The following is a 13,342-nucleotide window of genomic DNA, read 5'->3' as shown; positions in this document are numbered from 1 at the left end:
GGAAACACGCCAAAGGCAAACCCATCATTTCAGCTGATTTAGTGTTTGGTGTCAGAGAATTCATAATTGATATGACAGGCATAATGGATAGTGATCACTGGATTGGCAAAGTCTGGGCTGACTACCCGAAGCCACACTGGTTCCAACCACTCTGCTCACCGACCTGCTCTGGTAAGTCCTGCGGTTATTTCTCAACTTCTCCTGTCCAACTTCCTGGGTATTAGAGATGCATTTCTAAATAGTTTATTACACAATACTGCTCATGCAGTTGCTTTTGCTCATTTGACTTTTATTGTCAGGACTAGGACAGACAGAGTTTCTTTTACTTTAACTCAGTTTGCTAAAGATCACAGGGTAACTCAGAGTTCAGTGAGACATTTATTTCACGGCACTAGGAGATTTATAGGTTCTGAATATATAAAAGTCTGCTTTTAAAAAAAAACCGGAGTCTTCATCCCTGGCAAAGTCAAATAACTAAGGGATTAAGGCTGATGTGCACTTGCCCTATAAATCTATCATTAAGCAAGTGTGATACAAGGCTTCAGGTATGCAAGATCCCAATTTGCTCTAAATGGGTAGTTAAATTGTCTCTTCTTTACAGCAAGTATTTCATGATAATGAAAATCTCTTTGGCTAAACAAATCATATCCCCGCCCCTACAACACCCTCCCCCCCCCCCCCAAATAAAACTGTTCTATTTTCCATCATGGAAAAAAATGCTGGAAATGAGAAAAAGAAATTAGAAGCCAAGAAGAAAAGGGTCAGGTAAGTGAAAGTGAAAACAATTAATTCTGCATGCATGTGTATGCGTGCGCGCACGTGTAAACTCTCTCTCTCTCTCTCTCTCACACACACACACACAAACACACACAAATATATATTTGGTAGCTATCTAATTTGAACTTTTAGAGTATAAGCTGCTTGAGGGCCGCTCATTTCACGACACATAGGACTCAGTCCATGTTTGGTTGGTTGGGTGTGAATTGGCAAATGCATATCTCTGTTGTAAGACCCTGCACACTTCTCCCCTAAGCCAACCCCCTAACAACACTTTTGCTAATCTACCACACAGGGAAGAGAATCTGTCTTTTAAGAGCAAGAGAATAAGACTTGAATTAAGGCCATGTTGTCCTTGTCTGCCTGCTGTGAATGCTCGTAGGTCCCTGTGCTTTGTAGAGTGTCATGCTATGATGGTCTTTGGCCTGGGAGAAACCAAAAGTACTAATCCTGGAAAGCCACTGTTGCAGGCTTTTGCTGTTAGGGCTTGTGGGAATTAGTTGTTAAGAAGCAAAGCAAAGCAAAACAAAACAAAACAAAAAAACTCTCAATCCCCCTGAAGCTCATTGCTGCACACAGGTGGCTTTTAGTTCTTTTTAAATACAATCAATTTAGGTAGGCTTTTGTTTACAGTAGCTCTTATCTAGATGATAAGGTTGTAAAAACCTCAGTCAAAATGAAGTATCACTGCTCCCACCTGTTTCATTTTTATTTCCCTTTCCAAATACCTTAAGGTGTTTAAGATGAGTGAAGAGATATCAAACTATTACAGCGAACAGATACATGAGTGACACAGGCTTTGTCCTCCTAGAAAAACAAATACCATCATGGAGTGCTGCCTCCCACAGGTTGGCAGAGGGCTGCAAACCTCAGAGCTTCTCTTTACAAAGCATACATATAATATCTATCTATCTATCTATCTATCCATCCATCCATCCATCCATCCATCCACTATCTATCTACCTACCTACCCACCTATCCATCCATCCATGTGCATGCATGCACGCACGGGCCCATGAAACACACACACACACACACACACACACACACACACACCTACCTCAAGTTGATCTGTTTCCTACATAGCTCTTCAAAAGAGAATTGTATGTCTTCTATATATTGGTATGAGGCTTTCAATGTGTTCATACCCTGTCTTCTCCCCATAAGCAGTCCCATGCAATAAGATTTCAGAACAGAAATAAAAAGAAAAGGAATGCAAAGAGGGATATGGGAAAGTGAACTTGGGAGGTTAATTTTATTGCTGTTGTAAGTCAGTGACGGTGCAGGCTGGTTAGATTCTTAAAGGTTTAGCTTCATTATTGTTGGAGTCGCAGAAAGAAGCCAGGAGCCAAGGCTATTAACCAGTGAAGAGGGACACTGCTGAGGGGCTGAAAAGGCCCACGGGGTGCAGGTACCATCAGGACCAAAAGGGACACTGGAGGCTAACGGCAGGACTGCTCCTACAAGAAGGCCCAAACTCATCAGTCCTGGGCTTTAGGAGCCCAGGAACCAACTGCTACCTGCTTCTCTTTCTAATACAACCAGAGTACAGTGTTCTAGTCAGTGTAATGCCCCTGCAGTTAGCCCAGGATAGTGTTTACTCCAGTCTTATTTTTCTGGCATGCTAGAAACTTTGAGACTGGTAGAAGACACAAACTATTTGACTATTTCTTTGGCTAAAGTGATAACAGCAATACTTATAGAAACATAACCATAATCCTAACAGCCTACTGGTACTTATCAAATATTTGATATGTCTCAGATATCCTTGTCAGGCTCTTTGTTAGCTTTATGTCATTTAAAACAAAGACCCTATGGGTTGGTAATTAATAGCAGCCATATTTAAATTTTGTTTTATTATTTTATGGGCATTTTACATGCATGTATAGCTCTGTGCCACTTGTGGCAGTACCCATATTTGCTGACAAAGGATCATAAGGTTGTGCGGAATTGGTTACGATGAAGGAGAAGAGGATTACTAATCAATAGCCATTTACTATGTGTCTGGTCCTGTGTTAATTATGTCGTACAGGTGGTCTTAGCTAATACTTGAATGAGCCTGCCAGGTAGAAGTGCTCACTGGAAACAGAAGAAGTAGAGGTAGTGAGGCTGGTGTATGCTTTAGGATTACTATGGCTGCGGTGGAACACCATAACCAGAACAACTTGGGGAAGAAAGGGTTTATTTGGCTTATACTTTCACATCTCTGTTCATCACTGATGAAAGTTAGGACAGGAACACAAATAGGGTGGGAACCTGGAGACAGGAGCTGATGCAGGGGCCATGGAAGATGCTGCTTACTGGATTTGTCCTCATGGCTTGCTTTCCTATAGAACCCAGGACTACCAGGCCGGGGATGGCTCCACCCATAATGGGTTGGGCCCTCCCCTCATCAACCACTAATTTTAAAAAAATGCCCTACAGGCTTGTCTGCTTACAGCCTGATCCCTTGGAGTAATTTTCTCATTTGAGGTTCCTTCTCAAAACACTCTAGGCTGTCAAGTTGACATAAACCTAGCCAATAGAGGCTGCGAAGCTTATGGAAGGAGATAAAACAAGATGCTGTCCAACTGAGATGCTAACACAGACCTGACCCAGGCAGGGCTCCTTCTCTGAGGAATGGCCTCATGGCATCATGCAGCCTCCTGTGCTATGACTCTCCCAGATATTCCGAACCTTTGAAGCTTGGCTCTGAAATCTCTCTCCCTTCCAGTTTAAAGGTAAGGGTCTTGCCTTTAATGCAACAAAAGATTCTGTTACAGTTGATATATCCTTTCTCTATGAAATATGGATGCTAGAAAAGTCTACTGATAGCCTGTTTCTTTTTTTTTTAATTGTTTTGTGTCTTAATTTTCCCACTGATAAAGTGTGTCCTTGAGCTCAAGGTATGAGAATAAATCAGCTTTAACACTATAACTCGTATATGTTTACTGTCACCCCATCTGCGAGATCCCGAGCATCTGAGGAGTCCGATGGGACCATTTGCTCCACTCTGGAGCCACGGGGTAGGTTGGCCGCTCTGTTAATTGTTCCTGCCTTTGCAAATAAGAGCTGGTGCTTCCTATGGCCAGGGGACTCTGAGACTAGAGGGAAAACTTGCGTGATGCCACGGATCAAAACATTCTTTCACTACAAGTTCCTGCTCTTGGTGACAGGGCAGCACCATGCACAGTTCTGTGCTTAGGTCTCAAGACCCACAAAGAAGCATAACACAAACCAAACTCTGGATGATGTCATGTGGTTGCAATGCATCCAAAGTACATTTCCTGTGGTCAGTATTTTGAAGTCTTCTTAAAACTAATGGTTCTTTATAATGAATGGTTTCAATGTTCCTTTGAAAATGAGAGAGAACAAAATGACTCAAATAGCCCCCAATGGACAGATGAATGGATAAAGTGTGGAATACAACAATAGAATATTATTCAACCTTAAAAAAGAAGTCCTGTCACACGTCACAAGACAGCTCAACCGTAGAGAGGGAGCAACGCCCTGAGTGTGTTGTTGACATGGGCTCCACCATGTCAAGAACCTCAATGTGTCAGTGCCAAAAATTACAGGCACAGAAAGTACATGCCAAGGACAGGAGAAGCTAGAGTTTCAGGTTTGCAAGATAAAGAAGTTCCAGAGATTTGTTGCACAATATATTGTGAATATGCTTAAAATTATACACTTAACGGCAGTCATGGTGGCATGCTTAGTATTGCTCTATTCAGTGATAAAGCTATAGATAAAAAACAGTTTTGTTTTTTCTTTTACATTTTTTCATGTATATGTATGTGTTCATGTGTGTGTCAGAGCCAGAAGTCAGCGTTAGCTGTCATTCTTGATCGATGTCTGTATTCTTAGTTCAGACAGAGTTTCTTTTATTATTATTAGAAATTATTTATTTATATCCCAAAGGCTCCCCCATGTCCCTTCCTCTTTGCCTCTAAGAAGGTGCCCCCCCTTAGTATACCCCTCATGGAGTATCAAAGTCTCTAAAGGATTAGAGTGGGAACATCCTCTTCCACTGAGGCCAGACAAGGCAGTCCTCTCCTCCATGTGTGCCAGGGCCTTGGACCAGCCCAAGTATGCTCTTTATTTGGTGGCTTAGTCTCTGGAAGCTCCCAGAGGTCTAGGTTTGTTGACACTGTTGGTCTTCCTATAGGGTTGCCATCCCCTTCAGTTCCTCCAATCCTTCCCCTAACTCTTCCACAGGGTTTTCCACTGTGAGCATCTACATCTTCTTCAGTCAGCTGCTAGTATGGCCTCTCAGTGGACAGCCATGCTAGGCTCCTGTCTGTGAGTACAACACAGCATCAGTAATAGTGTTAGGGTCTGGTGCCCACCCATGGGCTAGATCCCAAGTTGGACCACTGGCCAGCCATTTGTTCAGTTTCTGTTCCATTTTTCCCCAGACATTTCTTAGGGAACCTGTAGCTCATTGGCTTCACTAGGTTTGCCTTTCTGATACCTAGTGTGTGAATTATAGATATGTACAGCTGCATCAGGATTTTGCCTGGTGGTGGGTCTGAACTCAGGTTATCGGGCTTGCAGAATAGGCACTTTACTGACTGAGCTATCTCTCCAGCTTAAGAAACCATTTCAAAAGTATTATTTAAGGCCTGTAGAAAGCAAAGTAAAAATACCAACAAAAAAATCCCCAGATAACCAGAGGAACAGTTATAGTTGAAGTTTGGGGTTAGTCCAGTCCTGACAGAACACAGAAACATTTTGGGACACTGAAACTGGCTTTTGCTGGATATATATATATATATATATATATATATATATATATATATATATATATATATATATAGAGAGAGAGAGAGAGAGAGAGACAGAGAGAGAGAGAGAGACAGAGAGACAGAGAGACAGAGACAATGAGGTCTTAGGAGGCCTGGTGGCCAGAACTGACTTCTAAAGCTGCTTTTGTTTCCTTGAGGTTAATGAAGTTGTTCTGTCAGACAATTGTAGGAAAGAAATACAGAGACAGAACTCCACCCCATAATTTTACAGTAACTGCTGCAGGACCCACAGTGAGCCCAGAACCTGCTTGGACAGGATGAGGATAGTGACCTGGCTCCACTCCTCGGCAGCTGATGGCACAGTGTTTCATAGCTCTCACTGTATCTCTACAAACTGTACAGTGATATAGCCGCTCTCAGACAATGCATTCTTCCGATGGGACAGCTGGGGACATGGAAGCTATCAGGGGTGAAATGCTCAAAATCAAACACACAAAGCAGATGGGATTGCACAGAAGGGATCGGTATGCCTAGATGAACCAATTCCACCTCCCACCTGCAGTGAGCAGATAGATCCCTTTGCATCTGTAAATAGGGAGAGCCAGGTCTTCTGCCTTCCTGACAGAGCTGCCAGGTAGAAACAAAGCTTTAGGAGAGGCCCTGCCTTCTCAGGGGCGCCCAGCTGTATGGGCAGGTTCAAAGACTAGCATGGAAGGAGACAGATTCAAGACAGCTGTGCTGTGGCTTGGAGAAGGGCTATCTAGGAAGGCCAGAGAGGGCTCTGAGCAGAGGCGGTGGTGGTCTTCAGGGAAACTCTTCAAGTCAAGGGTGGGGAGGAATAAGAAAGGGAAGAGATGCAGAGGTGTAGACATGCAGATGTGAATTGCTGCAAGAAGATTCACATTAGAGCAAGACAGTGTGATCAGTCAGAGAACACAGCTGGATGGAAGGGGCGTGAGCGAGCAGGGCTGTTGAGGGTGGAGGACCAACACCTCAGAGGAAGCTGCTCTGAGGGCCAAGGAGAGCATCAACTACAAGAGGAACGTTGGCAGCCCTTTCTGCCCAAGGGCACTCCTCCTGCTTAAACCCCAAATACTCCGAGCTCATTTCTGTGTGGAATCCCTGAGTTAAATATTTACTTTGTGTGGGGCCAAAGTATCTACTGCAGCTCACTTATTTGGGGGTAAACACGTTAAAGAAATGTGTACACTAAAACAAACGGTCCCCTCCTCTCTCCCACCACATACAGAAAAAAGAGACTGCCATTCAAAAAAAAAAAAAATCTGCAAACTATACTGCAGGCTCAACTTTCCCAGTGGTTGAGCCAAAGCCATGTATATATAAACACTTCCCCTGCGGCTCCACGGGGTTCCTCCGATTTGTATTCTTTGAGAAGTCAGTGGGCACAAGGTGAACAGGGAACAGTTTCCTTTAGTGAGATACATGGCAACTTTATTGAACTTCACAAGAAGTCATTAGCTGAATTTTATGATGATAAGGACTTTCAGGCGTGAGTTCCCTTCTGATTGTTTTTTGATTAAAAGTCAGACAAGGCAGAGCTGGCCTTGGACGCTGAGGGAACCTGCAGCTTTCCCTTACCAGCTGGCTCTAGGATGGAGCCTGCAAAGCAGCAGGGTCGGCAGTGCTTTGATTTTGCCAAGCGAAAAGCCACAGTCACTGTGGAGATGAGTTACGGGGTTACTTTTAAACATTTCGTTAAGCTTAAGACCATCTACCCCCACCTCCCCAACCCCCAGGGACATTTCTGGCTGCCTCCTGCTTCATCCTAGGTGACCAGATGAGCCACTGGCTGAGGTTAGACTTAGGTCCTTCAGTCAGAGGACCCATCCACCCATGTTGCCTTTAGCTGATTAATAGGTGTTTATTTTTAGGGTTTGAACTAACAGTCTGGGCTGAGGCCAATGCAGGGTGATATCAGAAATAACCCGTGAGTGTCTTGTGCTTACAAAAGACCTTTGCTTTTGGTGTGGTTGTTGGCCCAGATGAAGTCTTTGTCCAACTTGTGCAACTTAATAGCATAAAATTTATTACCAAAGGCAGAGAAACTTCCCTTACACTCTCCATTACAAAAAGGGTTATTGCAAGGATAGACTTATTTTTACTTTAAACATATTTTGTACTAACTCCTTCGGAATTTTCACATATATATGCAATGCATTTTGATTATAAGAAGCAAATATGATCAGCTAGTTCTGACAATTGGATGGGCCTGGATACTCATTGCATATTAAATATGAAAACATTTAGATTCCTAACGTGTCTAAAGCCTTCTCTAAACAATAATATGTAAAGCCTTCCTATAAACAATATCCAGGGTTGCTGTATAGCGTTCGGTGAAAACATTAACTGCAGATATATGCTGTAATAAAAGCTATATGGATGTATGGGCTTGGAGTTGCGAAATTTGTGACTCTATGATATTCAGACACAAATGAGAAGCTGACTGCCCTGACGACGTCAAGTTTCGAAGATATTACAGTTACATGTGTATCTGTGCTTCATGGTTCTGCATCTCATGCTATGTGACAGAGAAACTCTGTTGTCTTCGGTACCTGTGGCTTGGTGGTACACGGCTAAATATTTGTTGAATAGAGAAGGACAAACAGAAAAGTAACACAGGTTCCTCTGCCTACCTGGTCTACGAAGTCTAACTGGGATTTGAACTTTGTGGCACACCCAGGGGAGGCTCGGTGGGTTAAAAACTGCCCAAGGACTTTGCTAGCAAACTTTCACAGAAAAATAGGTCTAAGACTTTTCCCTTTAGCTTCAATCTGTCACCTCAGACTTAATGGCAGGTTATGTCCCAACACTGGCACTCCTACCTTCCCTTTCAAGCTAACTCGAAAGCATTTCCAGCTGGACTGTGAACAGTGGCAAGCCTTAGAAGTCAGGGCTGGGAAAGGCTGACAGCAGAGCCGTCCCTGTGGGAGCCCATTCAGGAGGCCACACAGCTGAGCGAGGTACAGTTGTATTTCCACTCTGAGAAAAGACACTGAAGATCTCAAGAGACTGAAAGTTCAGTCTGTGAAGTTGTTATATCCACAATTTGATCAGCAAGGCCTGGAACAGGGACACGAAGGGCAATTTACCACCATGATTTCCACAGGGATGCAATCCTGGTGCCTTTGGTCTATTTTCATGATAGACGCTACACAGATCAATCACCCAGTGCTCCAGACACATTCATAATGCCTTTTAGGCTTATTTATGGACCAAGCATTAGTTTGACTGAAGCAGGCTAACAGGTGCCATTTGGGAGGACAGTTCCTTCATGTCACTGACGATTACACACGGGCTCTAGAATGGATCTGCCTTGGGCAAGTACCAACCATCCCCATGCCAATTTTGTAGCCTCTCAATTCTAATGTCTTCAGGTGGCCGCTGCCACTCTGGGACCTTGACATTTCAGAGGATAGAAGTGATATTTGCAAGAAGAGGAAAAGCACTGTGTGTACAGAAAAGCCTTTTATAGTCATGGCACAATATTTAAACTCTGTTACAATTTGAGAACTGGTTAACACAAGGGGCTTGTTTTTCTTCATTAAACTTCACTTTAATTTGATAGGGTTAATATTATTAATTCAACAATAAAAGTTTATGGGTCTGTAGAGATGGCTCAGTGGTTAGAAGCTCAGTGGGCTTATGTTTAGTTTCAAGTACTGACTTTGAGGTGCTCACAAACAGCTCACAAACAGCTCCAGGGGATCAAGTGCCCTACCCTGACAATCACTAGTACAATGCTCCTGTGCACACCCCCAACCATGCATACAGATATATGCATAATTAAAGCTAAAGATAAACCATTGAAAAACATGTAACTGAAAAATACTACCATGGCAAAAGCTTCGTTGATTTCATTAGATATCCTACTCCATTTTCATTAGATACACTACTCAAAAAATTAAATGCAGTAGCCAAAACAAAAACCTTTAAAGATCAGAGTACAGATTTTTCCCAAGTTCTATCTTGTTTTTTCAAAGTGCTTATCATAATCTGATTAGGCTCATTAAAATGTTTCTACGTTAATTTGTTAAAGGACTAGACATCATTAGTTTAAGAAAACGGTTTGTACTCTCAGTTCACTTGTGTGTGTATGGTTGGGGGGAGAGGGGAAGGGGGAGAGAGAGAGAGAGACAGAGAGAGATGGGGTGGGAGGCAGAGGAAGTGTCCCTTTCTCTGGAAAACTGTACATAAGCTACCCAAGGGAAATGAAAGTCATGTTTAGGGAATTAGGTGGTCAGTGTGGTCCCTCCTTTTTCTGTGTTCTGGAGAACAAGGGAAAGGCTGGCTCTTACCCTACTCAGGTTAAATCACTACCTAGACTGCAAAACCAGTTTCTTTTCTTTCAGAAAACTGCATTGCAAAGTGCTTTACAGAGGTTCTTTAGAGGGCACAGCCATGTTATTTGGGAGGATGGCGGAAGCAGAGAAGCTGGATGAGTCCCAGGCTAGACTCGACACAATGGCGAGAGGACAGAGGGATACTGATTGCTTACCCAGGGACCCAGAAGCCATGGGAGGTGGCGTGACCCCTCACACGTAGCTTGTGACGTTGACAAGTCTTCCAGTTGAGTGAAAGAAAAATGAAATGAAAGAATGAAATGAATTCTTTCTGAATGAAAGAATGCAGTTTGCACCTCAGTTTCTAGAATGAGACCTGAAGCTCCTCCCACTCTTCTTACTCAGGTTGCCTAAATGCCACAAACTGGACATGACTGCTAAGCGATATGGAAAGAAAATTTTAGCATAGATATGTTTTGAACCTGATGGAAGTATTTTCCCAGATACTAACACCTTGGCTTTCGCTGTGTATCCATCCATTGAGAAACCTTCAAAGTCTGTAAAGTGGATTTTGGTTAGGCATTGAAATTATCTAAAGGTGTAGTCATTTTTATCTGTCAGGATAAAAAGTTTTTTTAAAACTTTTCTTTTAAAAAATCATATGAGATTTATTTTTTATTTAAATTTGTGATTACCATTATTTTTTTTAATATTTTTATTTTCTATATTCTTTGTTTACATTCCAAATGATTTCCCCTTTCCCAGATCCCCCCTCCCCATATGTCCCATAAACCTTCTTCTCTCCATCCATTCTCCAATCACCTCCCTCCTTTTTCTCTGTCCTTATATTCCCCTCCAATGCTAGATCAATCCTTTCCATGATCAGGACCCTCTCCATACTTCTTCATGGGAGTCATTTGTTATGCGGTTTGTGCCTTGGGTATTCAGGGCTTTTGGGCTAATTAATATCCACTTATCAGAGATTGCATTCCATGTGTATTCTTTTGTGATTGGGTTACCTCACTTAGGATGATATTTTCCAGATCAAACCATTTGGCTAAAAATTTTGTGAATTCATTGTTTCTAATTGCTGAGTAGTATTCCATTGTGTAAATATACCACATTTTCTGTATCCATTCCTCCATTGAGGGACATCTGGGTTCTACCATTATTGTTATCTCTTTCTATGGAACAAGAATCTGTCTTTTCAGGCAAAGGGAAAACATACTGCTTAGTTCAATTTTACAACTCTAAGTTGCATTAATTCTGTCAAAAAAGCATGCATCCAAATATTTTCTTAATTTCATTTTCAGGATCTTCAATATTATACATGTACCCAGTGTTTCGCTTTTTTTGTCATGATTCCTAATGTTGGGAAGGAAGGAAAAAACCCAGGGCATTTCTGAGACAAGTGGAATGAATCCTTATGTGGTAGAGCAGATTACATCTCCAAATTAACAGACAGAGCTATGTGTGGTACAAGAATGCCTCAACTTACTTAATATTTGTTAAGAAAGCAGACTTGGAGGTGTTTAGTATATCCGCTGTAATCCTTAGACAGTGCTGGATATAATCAGGTATAGGAAATCAATGACAAAGCAGTAACTCTATAAATTCCAGATTCTCCTCTTCCTCCTCCTTTTGTATTCAAGACAGGGTTTCTGTGTGTATAGTCCTGGCTCTCCTACAACTAGCTCTGAGGACCAGGCTGCCCTTAGATCTGCCTGCCTCTACCGCCCAAGTCCTGGGATTCAAGGTGTGCCCCCCCCCCCCCCCCACCACCAGGACACACTCCAATTCTTGAAAGGTTAAAGGGTAAAGAATATGGAAGGAAAGGTCATTTGCCCTGAAATGGCAAAAAAGAATTCCCTGTGGTTTTGGATCATTTTTCAAAATATAATATCTTTGCTAATAAAAATAAAAGTATAAGTTAAGAGTAAAATAATCGCAGCTCCAGACTACCATGTAAGCAGCAGAGGAATGATGGAGAATCATGAAGACGACTCAGAGAGACACTGGTGGGTGGAAGAAGGAAAGGGAAGAGAGCATGAGATTAGCAATGCCACCCACGGTGGATGACAAGGACCAAGACATCTTGACTGGGTCTGTTAACTAGAAGGTATTACAGCCCAAGGATAGGGGTGGGGAGGGTCTTGACACCCACAGAGTAGAGACAAAGACTCTGAGGATATGTGGTACAGAGAAGCCAGACTGAAGAGCACACAGTAGGTTAGAGTGGGTATCCTCTGTGCTGGGCTCAGGCCTCCCATCACATCCTCAGCCAACCTGATGGAGCTGTGTCCACAGACACCAGCAGAGCGTCAAAGATGACCAGGTATGATAGCCACAGAGTGAGAACAAGGGTCCTCCGTCAAGAGAGGACAGGTGCTGCTGGGGTGGACACATGTGACAAACACAGAGGACAATGAATGAAGAATTATGGTTTATAGACATAGCATGATTTCAGAAGCAATTCTTTAAATTAAAAAAAATCAAATTATATTCTTAATGAGCGGATGTAGGAATTAACCCGATGTGCAGCAGTAATTTGCTATGGCAACAGTGTTATATAGTCAGAGGGCTGAGAACCGGGATTCGTCTAACAGAGTAAAATGTTATCCTAAAATATGTATTTACAGCTTCATGCTTTGAACTCTAATTTACAGCCATCCTCACATTAAGGATATGGATGCTAACGCCATTATTCCTAGTTGTCTTGTCCTAATTGTTTTCTCCGGAACACTGACAATGTTTTAACTATTGGAATGTATGTAAAGTCAAAATTAATAATATCGATTTTAAGTCAGATGGATTCTATATCCTTGCAGTCGCTGTTGCTTACTGATCTTAATTTAGTAAGGGAGGACTTTTGAACCACTGACCATGACTCTGAAATGTTTGGTTACCACTGTGAGCTATGTGGGTCTTTTTGGTACAGTGGTGTCAAACTAACAAGTTGTAACAAATAGTGAGGTAAATTCAACTTTGGGCCAGTGGTTTCTCACTTACAATAAATCTTGGGCTCAAGAATTATGGCTTCACTACCAGTTCATTCTACAGGAAAGTATTCGAGCTCCTGAGGGGTCCTTAGCTTCCAATTAGTTATCTGTACAAGGTAGCAGGAACAGTATTTCCACGGGTCACCAGAGAGCTAGTTTTCAAGTTGTGACGTGGAGAAAAGCCCCAAGACCAATTGCCAGCCCCAGCTATGACCAGCAGCTCTTCTTTCCACTGTGGTGAAGGTGTGATTGTCTGTACCCATGTAACCTGTATTTATAGAGGTGTGAGCATCTGGTCTCACCTGGGCTCTGACTCGTGGCTCCCCAGATCCCTTGGTTACCAAGTCACATGCTCCTTGAATGTCAATCAGCCTGAATGGAATACATGTCTGTGTTTCAGATGAAAAACTGACGCTTGGTGGCTCCAAGTGTGTATTGTCCAACTTCAAGTGAACTGGACTGCTCTGTTGGATATGGTGGGGCATGCTTGTAATCCCAATACTTGAATGGCTGGCTCATGAGAATTGTGTTTCAGACC

The 13,342-nt window shown here is 42.6% G+C and overlaps 1 protein-coding gene across 4 annotated transcripts in view; it reads right to left on the bottom strand.

Annotated features, from left to right (window-relative positions):
* The window catches only part of Cdin1 (CDAN1 interacting nuclease 1), a 194,582-nt gene that overhangs the window by 14,047 nt on the left and 167,193 nt on the right, over positions 1-13,342 (bottom strand). The window contains exon 11 of one of the 4 annotated variants that reach the window (XM_052183192.1): positions 10,021-10,085. The exons of the other annotated variants lie outside the window; for them this stretch is intronic. Within the exon in view, the coding sequence (XP_052039152.1) occupies positions 10,058-10,085 (28 nt within the window). The 3' untranslated portion in view covers positions 10,021-10,057. The remainder of the gene's footprint in view (positions 1-10,020; positions 10,086-13,342) is intronic. 4 annotated transcript variants of the gene reach the window in all.

Source organism: Apodemus sylvaticus, chromosome 5, assembly GCF_947179515.1.
Source record: "Apodemus sylvaticus chromosome 5, mApoSyl1.1, whole genome shotgun sequence".
Classification (NCBI taxonomy): Eukaryota; Metazoa; Chordata; class Mammalia; order Rodentia; family Muridae; genus Apodemus; species Apodemus sylvaticus.
The sequence above is the reverse complement of the archived record's forward strand: the minus strand, read 5'-3'. Positions and strand labels throughout refer to the sequence as shown.